General features: G+C 40.4%; 3 protein-coding genes and 1 pseudogene across 12 annotated transcripts in view; 3 read left to right on the plus strand and 1 right to left on the minus strand.

The window, feature by feature from the left end:
* Positions 1 to 1,607, plus strand: part of LOC132482994 (UDP-N-acetylglucosamine--peptide N-acetylglucosaminyltransferase 110 kDa subunit-like) — a 32,705-nt gene extending 31,098 nt beyond the window's left edge. The window contains exon 5 of the mRNA XM_060088263.1: positions 1,532 to 1,607. The gene's annotated coding sequence lies outside the window, so the exon portion shown is untranslated. The remainder of the gene's footprint in view (positions 1 to 1,531) is intronic.
* Positions 1 to 16,283, plus strand: part of LOC132483040 (centrosomal protein of 78 kDa-like) — a 360,457-nt pseudogene that overhangs the window by 195,270 nt on the left and 148,904 nt on the right.
* LOC132482995 (uncharacterized) lies at positions 2,500 to 3,565 on the plus strand. The gene has a single exon (XM_060088264.1). The coding sequence runs from the start codon at positions 2,500 to 2,502 to the stop codon at positions 3,403 to 3,405; it is 906 nt and encodes a 301-aa protein (XP_059944247.1). The 3' UTR covers positions 3,406 to 3,565.
* The window catches only part of LOC132483004 (ferritin light chain-like), a 68,402-nt gene continuing 63,716 nt past the window's right edge, over positions 11,598 to 16,283 (minus strand). For 3 of the 10 annotated variants that reach the window (XR_009531043.1, XR_009531041.1, XR_009531039.1), the window contains one exon: positions 11,600 to 12,751. Coding sequence is in view for 1 of the 10 variants with exons in the window: in XM_060088271.1 (XP_059944254.1) it covers positions 12,720 to 12,751; positions 14,077 to 14,359 (315 nt within the window). In the remaining 9 variants the exon portion in view is untranslated. Of the gene's footprint in view, positions 12,752 to 14,076; positions 14,719 to 16,283 lie in introns of all 10 variants that reach the window. The other 7 variants (XR_009531044.1, XR_009531037.1, XR_009531035.1 and 4 more) reach the window with 5 other exon arrangements.

Consider the following 16,283-nt stretch of genomic DNA (forward strand, 5'->3'; position numbering starts at 1 on the left):
CCTCTCCAACAGCCATACCACACAATTATCATCTTTTAGTTATAGATTTAAAGATTGTTTTTTCACTATTCCTTTGTTTCCTGAAGATAGAAAACATTTTGCTTTTCGCTTGCCTTCCTTAAACTTTAAGGAACCCATGAGGAGATTTCAATGGAAAGTATTGCCTCAGGGCATGGCAAATAGTCCTACATTATGCCAAATATATGTGGCTCAGACCTTAACTCCTGTGAGAAAAAGGTTTCCAACGTTATATCTCATACATTATATGGATGATATACTTTTAGCCACTGATAATATTTCTTGATTAGAGACTGCTTCTCAATTTTTACAACAATCCTTACAATCATTTGGCTTGGTCATTGCCTCAGAAAAAATTCAAAGACAATCTCCATTTTTCTATTTGGGAAAATATATTGATAACTCTACCATTAGGCCTCAAAAACTGCAAATTCGAGTTGATAATTTAAAAACATTAAATGATTTTCAAAAATTACTTGGAGATATTAATTGGCTAAGGGCTTCCTTAGAACTTACTACTGCTCAGTTAGAGCCTTTATTTGATATCCTTAAAGGTGACTCAGATCCTTCTACTTCACGATCTATGACTCCAGAGGATTTCAAGCTTTACAAATAGTCACTAGAGCTATCAGCTCTGCACAATTAACTCGAATACATACTCACCTGCCAATTTCTTTAGTTGTTTGTCCAACATCTCATGTGCCTACTGCCATCTTATGGCAAGCTGTTGGAATTATTGAATGAATTCATATGAAAACTACATCCTCTAAAGTTATTAACCCTTATTATGAACTTACTATTAAGTTAATAATGCAAGGTAGAACTAGATGCTTACAACTTAGAGGTATAGAACCTTCTCAAATTATTATCCCTTATTCAGTTAGTCAACAAAATTGGCTTTTTCAACATAGTAATGAATGGGGTCTTGTTCTTGCAGGATTTTCAGGTACCTTGGGATGCCATTACCCTGCTGATAAATTGATCCAATTCAGCAAACTTAACAGTTATATCTTTCCTTCTATAATTAGGCAACAGCCTATTCCTCATGTACCTTTGGTTTTTACAGACGGTTCTTCTTCAGGAGTGGCTACTGTAATCATTGACGACGGAACAAAACTCATTAAACAAACTTCCTTGACTTCAGCTCAACGGGTTGAACTGTATGCTGTCATTATGGCTTTTAAACATTTGCCTTCTATATCTTTTAATTTGTTTTCTGATAGTAAATATCTTATTAGCTTATTATTTCTTCTGGAGACTGCAACCAGAGGATATAATAATGACCCTGAATTATCATCCTCTTTTCATTTGCTTCAACAGCTTATTCGTTCCCACGATGGTCCTGTTGCAGCTCTGCATATCCGTGCTCATTCTAACTTGTCTGGTCCATTGTCTAAAATGAATGCGACTGCAGATGTTTTAACTCGATCTAAACGTGATCTTTATCCTGTGCATTTTCCTCCCAAAAATAAAGTTAAAGTTACTCTTCCTCCTCAATCTCTTTTCCCTAAAGCAGGACATATCCCAATTTACCGTCCTCCTCCTTTCCGTTCGTCATGCTGTCAAGAATGGCTAAGGTATTGCATTCATTATCTTCATACTGTTGATACTCATGGTCCATGTCCTGGACACCCTCATATTATGGTAAGTTATGATCAAACTGCTTCACAAGCAGCACAACAATCGCATGCTTTACACCATCAGTCGGCGGCTACATTACGCAAACAATTTTCCCTTACTCGTGAAGCCGCCCGACAAATTGTTAAGCAATGCCCACAATGCTTACCTCACCTTCCTGTTCCACATTATGGTGTTAATCCTCGTGGATTATTACCTAGTCATTTATGGCAAATGGATGTTACTCATATCCCGTCTTTTGGGACATTACAGTTTGTTCATGTCACTATTGATACTTATTGTGGTTTCCTCTGTGCTACAACACAGACCCGAGAAGCTACTAAACATGTTATCACTCATTTATTACACTGTTTTGCTTTCATGAACCATCCCAAAATTATTAAAACAGATAATGGGCCCACTTACACTAGTGTTGCTTTTGCAACATTTTGTGATTCATTACAAATTACCCATATTACAGGCATTCCATATAACCCTCAAGGACAAGGTATTATACATCGTGCAAAGAGATCTTTAAAGCTAACCATTGAAAAAATAAAAATGGGGGAATTATATAGAACAACACTACATAACCTTATAAATCATGCTCTGTTTATTTTAAAGTTTCTCACTGTTGACAGGGGAAAGGTTGGTGGCTGAGCCACGATTGGCCTTTCAATCTCTGGAGGTCCTCTGGAAACATCCGCTAACCAGCACTTGGCGTGGTCCTGATCCTGTGTTGATTTGGGGACGTGGTCACGTGTGTATATTTCCCAGATCAGCTCCTGGACCTCTCTGGCTTCCTGACCGCTTGCTTAGTCAAGCAAATAGCTGGCTCGCCACAGCTCACAAGAAGTTCAGAAGATGAAGAAGCTCTGCATCTCTCCCGAAAACTTGACAGTGTTGATTGAGAAAAAGAAGAAGAAGAGGAGACCACTTGCCAGGACGACTCAAAGGAGTGTTCCAACTTGGGGACAAATTAAACAATTGGTTTCACGAGCTCAAGAGTTAGTGAAACAACAGAATAATCCTGTTACACCTGTGACTTTATTTTTGGGTATGTTGGCAACCATTTCATGTGTCCCCTCTGTTAATGCAGCAACTTACTGGGCCTATGTACCTGATCCTCCACTATTACAACCCATATCTTGGTCTGAAGCAGAGTTTCCTGTATTTTACAATGATACTGTTTATGGACCTCTTATATGGAATATAAAACAAATCAATATGTCTGTAAATTATACTAACTGGTTTAGTACCTATCCTGTCTGTCTTAGCCCATTGAATCTGGAAACTGGATGTGTAAAGGCTATTAGTTATGAGCATACAGATGTTGATGAGGGAACGGATCAATCAATTAGTTTGTCAGGCTCTCCAGGCATCCTTCGTTTTACAGCAACCAACATTACTCTTGCATGCCGGGCTACCAGCCGACGAGAGGATCTTAAGGATACCATCACTTGCTATAAAAATGGGCAACCTATTAATATTAGAGGTCGAATCTCATATGCCTCACCACTTAGGGACTCTGCTATTACTATAGCCAAGGTTACAGGTGAAGATTCAGGAAATTATTTCTGTATGAAGCGTTTACTTGGAGGACAAGGGATACTTATGGCTGGACATATGGTTACTATTCTTAAGAGAAAATCAAAAACTCAATTTCCTCCTTTTATGACCATTAACTTTCCTGGATCCAATTTTGAATGTTGCAATGCATCTTGGGATAATAACCAAATATGGTGTACTATAGATTATACCAGGGGGTAAATTCTTATCTCTTCTATTCCCGTCATAGATAGGTTTATCGCATTTCAAAAGAACTGGGATATATGGAAACTAGCTCTAACTTATTCCAATACACCTGTTATAACTTGTGTTGCTCCTCCATATACACTTTTTTTAAATTAGTTTCTGCTTTATAACAAAGTGAATCAGTCATACATATACATCCGTTCCCACATCCCTTCCCTCATGCATCTCCCTCCCTCCCACCCTCCCCATCCCACCCCTCAAGGCGGTCACAAAGCACCGAGCTGATCTCCCTGTGCTCTGTGGCTGCTTCCCACTATCTATCTACCTCACGTTTGGTAGTGTATACATGTCCATGCCTCTCTTTCGCTTTGTCACAGCTTACACTTCCCCCTCCCCATATCCTCAACTCCATTCTCAAGTAGGTCTGTGTCTTTATTCCCGTTTTACCCCTAGGTTCTTCATGACATTTTTTTTTAATTCCATATATATGTGTTAGCATACGGTATTTGTCTTTCTCTTTCTGACTTACTTCACTCTGTATTACAGACTCTAGGTCTATCCACCTCATTACAAATAGCTCAGTTTCGTTTCTTTTTATGGCTGAGTAATATTCCATTGTATATATGTGCCACATCTTCTTTATCCATTCATCCGATGATGGACATTTAGGTTGTTTCCAGCTCCGGGCTATTGTGAATTGAGCTGCAATGAACATTTTGGTACATGTCTATTTTTGAATTATGGTTTTCTCAGGATATATGCCTAGTAGTGGGATTGCTGGGTCATATGGTAGTTCTATTTTTAGTTTTTTAAGGAACCTCCATACTGTTCTCCATAGTGGCTGTACCAATTCATATTCCCACCAGCAGTGCAAGAGTGTTCCTTTTTCTCCACAACCTCTCCAGCATTTATTGTTTCTAGATTTCTTGATGATGGCCATTCTGACTGGTGTGAGATGATATCTCATTGTAGTTTTGATTTGCATTTCTCTAATGATTAATGATGTTGAGCATTCTTTTATGTGTTTGTTGGCAGTCTGTATATCTTCTTTGGAGAAATGCCTATTTAAGTCTTCTGCCCATTTTTGGATTGAGTTGTTTGTTTTTTGCTATTGAGCTGCATGAGCTGTTTATAAATTTGGGAGATGAATCCTTTGTCAGTAGCTTCATTTGCAAATATTTTCTCCCATTCTGAAGGTTCTCTTTTGGTCTTGTTTATGGTTTCCTTTGCTGTGCAAAAGCTTTTAAGTTTCATTAGGTCCCATTTGTTTATCTTTGTTTTTATTTCCATTTCTCTAGGAGGTGGGTCCAAAAGGATCTTGCTGTGATTTATGTCATAGAGTGTTCTGCCTATGTTTTCCTCTAGGAGTTTGATAGTTTCTGGACTTACATTTAGGTCTTTAGTCCATTTTGAGCTTATTTTTGTGTATGGTGTTAGGGAATGATCTAATCTCAAACTTTTACATGTCCCTGTCCAGTTTTCCCAGCACCAGTTATTGAAGAGGCTGTCCTTTCTCCACTGTACATTCCTGCCTCCTTTATCAAAGATAAGTTGACCATATGTGCGTGGGTTTATCTCTGGGCTTTCTATCCTGTTCCATTGATCTATCTTTCTGTTTTTATGCCAGTACCACACTGTTTTGATTACTGTAGCTTTGTAGTATAGTCTGAAGTCAGGGAGCCTAATTCCTCCAGCTCCGTTTTTCATTCTCAAGATTGCTTTGGCTATTTGGGGTCTTTTGTTTTTCCAAACAAATTTTGAAATTTTTTGTTCTAGTTCTGTGAAATATACCAGTGGTAGTTTGATAGGGATTTCATTGAATCTGTAGATTGCTTTGGGCAGTAGAGTCATTTTCACAATATTGATTCTTCCAATCCAGGAGCAATGTACATCTCTCCATCTATTTGTATCATCTTTAATTTCTTTCATCAGTGTCTTATAATTTTCTGCATACAGGTCTTTTGTCTCCTTAGGTAGGTTTATTCCTAGATATTTTATTCTTTTTGTTGCAATGGTAAATGGGAGTGTTTTCTTGATTTCATTTTCAGATTTTTCATCATTAGTGTACAGGAATGCCAGAGATTTCTGTGCATTAATTTTGTATCCTGCTACTTTACCAAATTCATTGATTAGCTCTAGTAGTTTTCTGGTAGCATCTTTAGGGTTCCCTAGGTATAGAATCATGTCATCTGCAAACAGTGACAGCTTTACTTCTTCTTTTCCGATTTGGATTCCTTTTATTTCCTTTTCTTCTCTGATTGCTGTGGCTAGAACTTCCAAAACTATGTTGAATAAGAGTGGTGAGAGTGGGCAGCCTTGTCTTGCTTCTGATCTTAGTGGAAATGGTTTCAGTTTTTCACCATTGAGGACAATGTTGGCTGTGGGTTTGTCATATATGGCCTTTATTATGTTCAGGAAAGTTCCCTCTATGCCTACTTTCTGCAGGGTTTTTATCATAAATGGGTGTTGAATTTTGTCGAAAGCTTTCTCTGCATCTATTGAGATGATCATATGGTTTTTCTCCTTCAATTTGTTAATATGGTGTATCACATTGATTGATTTACGTATATTGAAGAATCCTTGCATTCCTGGAATAAACCCCACTTGATCATGGTGTATGATCCTTTTAATGTGCTGTTGGATTCTGTTTGCTAGTATTTTGTTGAGGATTTTTGCATCTATGTTCATCAGTGATATTGGCCTGTAGTTTTCTTTCTTTGTGACATCCTTGCCTGGTTTTGGTATCAATGTGATGGTGGCCTCATAGAATGAGTTTGGGAGTGTTCCTTCCTCTGATATTGTTTGGAAGAGTTTGAGAAGGATGGGTTTTAGCTCTTCTCTAAATGTTTGATAGAATTCACCTGTGAAGCCATCTGGTCCTGGGCTTTTGTTTGTTGGAAGATTTTTTTTTTTTTTTTTTTTTTTTTTTTTTTTTTTTTTGCGGTATGCGGGCCTCTCACTGTTGTGGCCTCCCCCGTTGCGGAGCACAGGCTCCGGACGGGCAGGCTCCGGACGCGCAGGCTCAGCGGCCATGGCTCACGGGCCCAGCCGCTCCGCGGCATATGGGATCCTCCCAGACCGGGGCACGAACCCGTATCCCCTGCATTGGCAGGCGGACTCTCAACCACTTGCGCCACCAGGGAGGCCCTGTTGGAAGATTTTTAATCACAGTTTCAATTTCAGTGCTTGTGATTGGTCTGTTCATATTTTCTGTTTCTTCCTGATTCAGTCTTGGCAGGTTGTGCATTTCTAAGAATCTGTCCATTTCTTCCAGGTTGTCCATTTTATTGGCATAGAGTTGCTTGTAGTAATCTCTCATGATCTTTTGTATTTCTGCAGTGTCAGTTGTTACTTGTCCTTTTTCATTCCTAATTCTATTGATTTGAGTCTTCTCCCTTCTTTTCTTGATGAGTCTGGCTAATGGTTTGTCAATTTTGTTTATCTTCTCAAAGAACCAGCTTTTAGTTTGGTTGATCTTTGCTATCGTTTCCTTCATTTCTTTTTCATTTATTTCTGATCTGATCTTTATGATTTCTTTCCTTCTGCTAACTTTTGGGGTTTTTTGTTCTTCTTTCTCTAATTGCTTTAGGTGCAGGGTCAGGTTGTTTACTCTAGATGTTTCCTGTTTCTTAAGGTGGGATTGTATTGCTATAAACTTCCCCCTTAGAACTGCTTTTGCTGCGTCCCATAGGTTTTGGGTCGTCGTGTCTCCATTGTCATTTGTTTCTAGGTATTTTTTTATTTCCTCTTTGATTTCTTCCGTGGTCCCTTCGTTATTGAGTAGTGTATTGTTTAGCCTCCATGTGTTTGTATTTTTTACAGATCTTTTCCTGTAGTTGATGTCTAGTCTCATAGCATTGTGGTCGGAAAAGATACTTGATACAATTTCAATTTTCTTAAATTTACCAAGGCTTGATTTGTGACCCACGATATGATCTATCCTGGAGAATGTTCCATGAGCACTTGAGAAAAATGTGTATTCTTTTGTTTTTGGATGGAATGTCCTATAAATATCAACTAAGTCTATCTTGTTTAATGTATCATTTAAAGCTTGTGTTTCCTTACTTATTTTAATTTTGGATGATCTGTCCATTGGTGAAAGTGGGGTGTTAAAGTCTCCTACTATGATTGTGTTACTGTCGATTTCCCCTTTTATGGCTGTTAGTATTTGCCTTATGTATTGAGGTGCTCCTATGTTGGGTGCATAAATATTTACAATTGTTATATCTTCTTCTTGGATCGATCCCTTGATCATTATGTAGTGTCCCTCTTTGTCTCTTCTAATAGTCTTTATTTTAAAGTCTATTTTGTCTGATATAAGAATTGCCTCTCCAGCTTTCTTTTGATTTCCATTTGCATGGAATATCTTTTTCCATCCCCTTACTTTAAATCTGTATGTGTCTCTAGGTCTGAAGTGGGTCTCTTGTAGACAGCATATATATGGGTCTTGTTTTTGTATCCATTCAGCCACTCTGTGTCTTTTGGTGGGAGCATTTAGTCCATTTACATTTAAGGTAATTATTGATATGTATGTTCCTATTCCCATTTCCTTAATTGCTTTGGGTTCGTTATTGTAGGTATATTCCTTCTGCTGTGTTTCTTGCCTAGAGAAGTTCCTTTAGCATTTGTTGTAAAGCTGGTTTGGTGGTGCTGAACTCTCTCAGCTTTTGCTTGTCTGTAAAGGTTTTATTTTCTCCATCAAATCTGAATGAGACCCTTGCTGGGTAGAGTAATCTTGGTTGCAGGTTTCTCTCCTTCATCACTTTAATTATGTCCTGCCACTCCCTTCTGGCTTGTAGAGTTTCTGCTGAGAGATCAGCTGTTAACCTGATGGGGATTCCCTTGTGTGTTATTTGTTGTTTTTCCCTTGCTGCTTTTAATATGATTTCTTTGTGTTTAATTTTTGACAGTTTGATTAATATGTGTCTTGGTGTATTTCTCCTTGGATTTATTCTGTATGGGACTCTCTGTGCCTCCTTGACTTGATTAACTATTTCTTTTCCCATATTAGGGAAGTTTTCAACTATAACCTCTTCAAATATTTTCTCAGTCCCTTTCTTTTTCTCTTCTTCTTCTGGAACCCCTATAATTCGAATGTTGGTGCATTTAATGTTGTCCCAGAGGTCTCTGAGACTGTCCTCTGTTCTTTTCATTCTTTTTTCTTTATTTTGCTCTGCATCAGTTATTTCCACTATTTTATCTTCCACCTCACTTATCCGTTCTTTTGCCTCAGTTATTCTGCTATTGATCCCATCTAGAGTATTTTTCATTTCATTTATTGTGTTTTTAATCGATGCTTGATTCATCTTTAGTTCTTCTAAGTTCCTGTTAACTGTTTCTTGCATTTTGTCTATTCTATTTCCAAGATTTTGGATCTTGGAAATAGAATCTTGGATCAGCTTTACTCTCATTATTCTGAATTCTTTTTCAGGTAGACTGCCTATTTCCTCTTCATTTGTTAGGTCTGGTGGGTTTTCATCTTGCTCCTTCATCTGCTGTCTGTTTTTCTGTCTTCTCATTTTGCTTATCTTACTGTGTTTGGGGGTCCCCTTTGTGCAGGCTGCAGGTTCGTAGTTCCTGTTGTTTTTGGTGTCTGTCCCCAGTGGCTAAGGTTGTTTCAGTAGGTTGTGTAGGCTTCCTGGTGGGGGGGACTAGTGCCTGTGTTCTGGTGGTTGAGGCTCGATCTTGTCTTTCTGGTGGACAGGTCCACGTCTGGTGGTGTGTTTTGGGGTGCCTATGGCCTTATTATGTTTTTAGGTAGCCTCTCTGATAATGGGTGGGGTTGTGTTCCTGCCTTGCTAGTTGCTTGGCATAGGGTGACCAGCACTGTAGCTTGCTGGTCGTTGAGTGAAGCTGGGTGCTGGTGTTGAGATGGAGATCTCTGGGAGATTTTCGCCACTTGATATTATGTGGAGCTGGGAGGTCTCTTGTGGACCCGTGTCCTGAAGTTGGCTCTCCCACTTCAGAGGCACAGCACTGACTCCTGGCTGCAGCACCAAGAGCCTTTCATCTTTTGGGAGGTCTGAGGTCTTCTGTCAGCGTTCAGTAGGTGTTCTGTAGGAATTGTTCCACGTGTAGATGAATTTCTGATGTATCTGTGGGGAGGAAGGTGATGTCTGCGTCTTACTCTTCCTCCATCTTCCTCCGGGCTCCATATACACTTTTGATTGGTTCTATTAACATTGGTAATTCTTCCAAAGGAGGATATAATATTAGCTGTGTTCATTGTATTTTTACAGTTGTATGTTCCCTTCTGCAGGAACACAATCTGTGCTTATACTAAAGCAACCCATATATGTTATGGTGCCTGTATATCTGAGAGAACCTTGGTATGAAGATACTGGAGTACAGGCATGGGTGGAACTCTCTAAAGCCTTGCAGAGAAGGAGACGCTTTATTGGGTGGCTAATAGTAAGTTTACTTGCCTTGGCTGCTCTGTCTGCTACCATGGCTACTGCCCATCTTGCTCTTTCACAGAGTATTAATCATGCTCACTTTGCTAATCAATTACCTCAAAATACCAGTCTTACTTTATCTTTACAAAGTCATATAGATTTACAGATGAATAACAAGTTAGATGAATTTAAAAACGCAATTTGGGGGATTGGAGATCAGATGGCAGCGTTAAAATTGAGGATGTGTTTAGCTTGTCATGAAAAGTATACATGGATTTGTGTTACTCCTTACAAGTACAATGACTGTATTTGGGAATGGGAAAAAGTAAAAATGCATCTGCTGAGTGTTTGGTCAGATAATAATATTAGTCTTGATCTTAAGAAATTAAATGCTGAAATTCAGGATATACAAAATGAACATCTTGATGATATTTCACAAGAAGATGTAATTAAAACTTTACTGGACCATTTAAAGTGGTTAAACCCTCAGTCGTGGATTACTGGAGGGTTGTCAGGATTTATTACCCTGGCCATAATTTGCCTATTATTGATAATAATCTTCTCATGTCTGTTTCGTATCCTCATGCAACAATATACTACTCTCGGCACTACGCTTCATGGAATTATTTTGCAGCAAAAATTAAAAAATAAAAAAGGGGGAACTGAGGGAAACAGTCAGCCTTGAGGTCAGGCTACGGACATGCCAGGCATGCCGCCGCTGCTCGAAGGGACTGTCCCTACTTGTTCCCTTCCTTGTTCCATTCCATGAGAGATAAATCACCAGGGCCCAGAAATCAGAAAGAATATAAAATGAGACAAGCAAAGCTGTCTCCCCCCTGCACATGCAGGTTATTTTGGATGATTCTGGGCTTATGGTTTTTCTCCCAGGGAAGTTAACCTTGAGCCGAGACAGTCTATAGATAATGTAAACCACCATCTGGCAACCTTCCATTTCTAGTCTATATAATCTGCAACCGTAGCATAATAAAACTTGCCTTGCAACCATCAGTTGTCTTGGTCCTTCTGACCCCATTCGTCGGTGCTACTTCAGTTCCTTACCCCTTCCCTTCTGACCCTGGGCGGTGAAATCCTCTTTCTCCAGCTGGTCCGCGGCACATATGAATATATGTTTTTGTCTTGCTGTACTGCACATATGCTGTCTAGTAACAGATATTTTGTCTGCTAGTACTGTTGTAGATTATGTCTTTCTGAAGCGCTGAGGCAGTGCACCTACTCTGTAGTTGCAGCTGATGCCTGAACGTATCCTAGCTGACAAATTATTGATTAATAAGAACTTGAATTTCTAAAGATTAGTACTGTTAACCAAAATCTGAGCAAGGAGACTCAAATGTAATTCTTAGCCAGAATTACATGTTAATGAACCATTTAAAAATGTAAATCAAGGAGCATCAGTGTAGGGATTTCTTTTCATTTATTTTTTACCTGTTTGAAATATCAGTTAAAGGTTGGCAGCTTGGTTGCAGACGAACGGTCGTTTTGAAGTTCACCAAACTACTTAATGTGGAATAGGATAATAGACTTCCAACGCCCTCAAGGCTGTGACCTTGCAGCCATTTTACATAACACATCATCCTCCTTTAGGGATGAACCTTTCCCTGGCCCGAAAAGTAGCCGCTCTGTTGAAGCTTTGCTTATTGTAACAGGCTTTTGTTTCCAGGTTACATGTCTGTGGAAGACTTAATTCTGAATAGAGATATAGATATTACTGGAAACTGTTTTTCTATTATACTCTGCTTTATCAAACAACTAAAACATTTAAATTGTGCTACAAAAATTCAGATGTTGTCTTGCAATCTTTAAACAATAAATGAATGATTTGCCCTTAAAAAAAAGAATTAAGCAGTTAAGCTGTTGGTCCCACATCAGACAAATCATCCTTATACCTCCTGTCAATATTGTTAACAGAGACTGTTATTTTATTAATCCTTATGATCCCGTGATTCTTTCTTTCATGTTTCAGGGCACAGCAGGTGAGAGAGTGGATTTGTTAAACTGGGTGGGTTTATCCTTCTTTTATGTGTTCATTCAATTTTATGTTTATTTACTTACTATACACATATGGCAATAGAAGCTGCTAAAGCAATCATTGCTATTCTGCAAAACAACAAGGCACAGAAGCAGATGTCTTATTTCCGAGATTTCTCCCCCCAGGATTATTGTGATTAAAGATACTTTCCTGCAATTTCCTGGAGAGGACAAGGGGCTACTCGCTGGAGGTTTTTTAATGACTTGGAGAAAGGCTCAAATATGCCCCCATTATGGTAATCCACCCCAGGGGCAAACCACACAAGAATATTATGAATTTATTTTATTTTTCTATCCTTGCAAAGGTAATACTCAGCTCATTAGAATATGAAAACTATACTGTCAAATTTCAGAATTACATGGATGAAGAAAATCACCAAAGTGGCATCATATCATGTGTGTTCTAGTTGTATTGACTATATTGACTATATTAACTATGTTGTGTTAACAATGTATTGTATAAGTATATATTGAAAAGGCAAAATGCTGTACCTTATTTCAGAGAAAATAATTATGTTGGCAAACCCCAAATTGTACATTGTAGACGGGTCCTAGGAAAAGAAGATTTCATTCATAGTGGACAAGAGGTTAGCTTCTGTTTTCAGCCATGTGCTATTGCAAGAATTAAACATCATTAATAATACAGGATATAAGAGGAATAGTCTAAAGACGGAAAAGCACATTTTGATTAGGAAAGAGAATTTAAGGCTTAAGTCTTTATTTTTTTTATGGAAAACTGCCTTATTATTATGAGATAAGAAAATTGTTTCCTTCTTTTCTTCCTTGCTTTCTTCTTCTTCTTTTCTTTAACCATTTTTACTTTGGATATTTGGATATTTGGATATTTGACCTCTAAGCTGAGATGACTGGAAATGCCTCCTCTGGGTACTAAATGCTGACATGTCCTGATAAGAGGGAAGCTGCAAAGTAGAAGAATTGAAGGTCAGTATGTTGATATTGGTCTCAAGCACATTGATGTACATTTGTGTATTGGGGAAGGGGAGTGAAGCTTGAGAGTGGGCCAGTGGGGAGGGGTAAATATTTTGTGATGCTGTCTACCTATGGGCTTATAAAGTTTACAGCTGCATTAGGAGGACAAGCATTACCATTAGCATGAAAAGTAGGGCAGACGTCAGTTGCAAAAGCTTCTAGCCATACACATAGGGCAATACATAAATGATACACCTTATTGCATTCACCCATTCACCCTCCCCTGTTCACGCAAATTGGACAGTTCTATCCATTTCAGAGAAGTAACACAACTATCAATCATTTTCCCTGGCACGAATCTTCCAGGAGGAAGAAAATGGAACACACCTAGCAGCAGAGCTCACGCACTGGCCCATGTGTCTTAGATTTAATATCTGATCACTAGCTGGATTGAAGCCAAGAGGTGGTTCACAAAGTTGCTGCACATTAGAATCACCTGGGGAACTCTGAGACCTCCCCGTGCCCAGGCTCCTCTCTAGACCTACTGAATCAAAATCTCTGGGGCTGGGACCCAGACACCAAAGTTTCTCTTAAAAGCTCTTTAGGGGAAGGGATTTGGGAACAGATGTATATGTATAACTGATTCAGTTTGTTATAAAGCAGAAACTAATTTAAAAAAATATTTAATACTAAAAAAAAAAAAGGGCCTCCCTGGTGGCGCAAGTGGTTGAGAGTCCGCCTGCCGATGCAGGGGATACGGGTTCGTGCCCCGGTCTGGGAGGATCCCATATGCCGCGGAGCGGCTGGGCCCGTGAGCCATGGCCGCTGGGCCTGCGCATCCGGAGCCTGTGCTCCGCAACGGGAGAGGCCACAACAGTGAGAGGCCCACATACCGCAAAAAGAAAAAAAAAAAAAAAAAAAAAAAAGCTCTTTAGGTAATTCATACGAGCAGCAAAGAGTGAGAACCAGCCCAATAACGGGAACAAACGTATTTCACACAGAAAAAGTGGGGCAATTCATATGTTAAAAGAACATGAATTATATATATATATATATATATATATATATGTCTTTTTTTCTCTTTATTCTGTTTGTGTTTCAAATAGGCTTTTTTTTTTTCCTTCTGCAAAAAGCGTTATTGTTTCCATTTGGTCCAAGGCTTGGGAGAGGGCTCCAGGGCGGTTACAAAGCTGCCTAGGGGCTGCAGAGCTGGGCTTCAGGCAGAAGCTCTGACGCCAGAGGGGCTCCTCAGAGGCCGCTGGGCTTCAGAGACTCCTGTTTGGCTCGAGGGTGAGCCTTTCGAAAAGATACTCACCCAGCACAGCCTGCGGACCAGACAGCCTGCGGAGGTTGGTCAGGTGGTCGCCCATCTTCTTGATGAGTTTTAGCTGCTCCTCCAGGAAGCGGCTCTCCAGGAAGTCACAGAGGTGGGAGTCTGCGCGGGCAGGACCCAGGGCGCACAGATCCGATAGTGCCTGGTTCAGGTTCTTCTCCCTAAGGATGGCGTCTTCCACAGTGTCCTGGGTTTTACCCCACTCATCTTGAGAAGGCTTCCACGCATCCTGGAAGAGGGCGTGGCCGCAGCACTGGTTTTGCATTTTCAAGAGACGTTGGGCGCCCTCACACTTCTCCTTAGCCAGTTGGCGAAAAATGTGGCCCCCACTGTCCAGAGTCCCATTGTTGCTGTCGAAATAGAAGCTCAGAGAGAGGTAAGTGTCCACAGATGCATGTTAACAGGCGGTGGACGGCGGCCTCCACCTCGATGGAATAATTCTGACGAACATGGGAACTCGTGGTTGATCAGTGATAAGGAGCTAAGCTCAAAAAACGGTGTTGGCCTGTCCTGGAGGCTGAGGATAGCTGAGTGGCTGATTCCAAAGGTTGCGACAGGAAGAAAGGCTGGACGGTTGTCGGGGGCTGGAGCAAGGAGCGTCCCTGGGTCTGTTCATTCCAAACACTGTTGAAGCAAAAGACAGATCTGCAGGACTGCCGAGCACACTGCCTCAAATAGGCTTTGATACAAGTGAACAAGAAGTCCAAGCAAGGACAAAACTTACCCTTCCCTCCACCAAAATTGCTGGCGATACTAGAAGCTAGATCTGGGTAGGGATTCTTCCATTACTTTCTTAACATTCCAAGCCACTAGAGCACTGGTTCTCAAAGTATGGTCACCTTGTAACCAAGCAGTACCCTATGGGGCCTTCCTAGGACAGACCCATCCCCCATAGCCTCTGCTGTAGTTCCTCTCTGAAGTACTCAGATAATAGTATCTCAGGCATATTTCTTGAGTTTTCAGATGCTAAAAACCACCACCCAATGGAAGAAATGAACTCCTTGATGATCATGAGCATGTAGCCCCCAGACCTTCTGGCACCTAAGGATGGATAATGTTACCTGTCCTGTGGCCTCAACATCAGCCAGTCAGAGGATTGTGCACGAGCTGATCACATTCCCTGGGACGTCCCTCCCTCACCTGGCCTTTAAAAATGCTTTGCTGAAATCCTTTGGAGATTTCAGGGTTTTTGGAACACGGGCTACACCTCTCCTTGCTCGATCCTGCAATAAACCTTTCTCTGCTCCAGACTCCAACCTTTCGGTTTGTTTGGCCTCACTGTGCTTCAGACACACGAACGTGCATTCGGTAACAACCTGACCAGCTTTACCAGCGTCCCCTGATAATGTGTCAGATATTCAAGTTTTAGGGCCCTTTCCCAGCCCTATGGAATCAGCAACTCTAGTGGGGCTCAGTGATCTCTGTTATAACTGGCCCTCCAGATGATTTTTATTCACCGTAAAGTTTGAAAATAGCTGCATTGTCAGCTGCCAAAGCGTCCACCAGCAGGTGAAGGGGAGAGACGCCTGGAAAAGATAGGGAGTAGCCAAGGCAAGTACAGCAGCATTTGCCGTGGTAGTACTGGAGAATGCCTTTTCTCCACTGGTTGGCACAGACTAGTATCTGGGGGCAGTGACAGGGTTATTTAGGATGCTTTACATTTCAGTGTAGACTGACCTCTGTCCTGGTTTGCCTGGGACTTCCCCTGTGTGAGCACTTAAAATCTCATCCTGGCAAACCCCTTAGCCCTGGATTTGAAAAACTTAGGGAATAACATGAAATTTAGGGGAAACATGATCTAGGTTTTGGGCAAGTCACAAGTGCTAATTAAAGCTAAGCAAGTATGGACAACATCTAGCCTTCTTTACCCCTTTGCAGGAAGGTAAATCTGATTGGGTGAAAGAACTTATTGTTAAGAAATCTTTGTAGAAACATCCCCTTCTGCTTAGTCCGCTGGTTCTCACTTCTGGCTAGACAATGGCATCGTCTGAGGAGATTTAAAATGATTTTCTTGGTTTAGGATGACCAACTGTTGGTGTGAGGGTTTTTAAAAAGTGCTTCAGATGATTCTAATGTGCAGCCAAATTTAGGTGCCACTGCTTAAGCTTTTGAACCGCTGCTACATATTTTCACCTCATCTTCCTATGAGAATATCCAACTGTAGTTGTTTTTTTTTCTTTTTCTTTTTT

The sequence above is a fragment of the Mesoplodon densirostris genome, assembly GCF_025265405.1.
Source record: "Mesoplodon densirostris isolate mMesDen1 chromosome Y unlocalized genomic scaffold, mMesDen1 primary haplotype SUPER_Y_unloc_2, whole genome shotgun sequence".
Taxonomy (NCBI): Eukaryota; Metazoa; Chordata; class Mammalia; order Artiodactyla; family Ziphiidae; genus Mesoplodon; species Mesoplodon densirostris.

Excerpts from the sequence above, each read along its gene's own strand:
- LOC132482995 (XM_060088264.1), top strand. The coding sequence starts at position 2,500 with ATGAAGAAGCTCTGCATCTCTCCCGAAAACTTGACAGTGTTGATTGAG.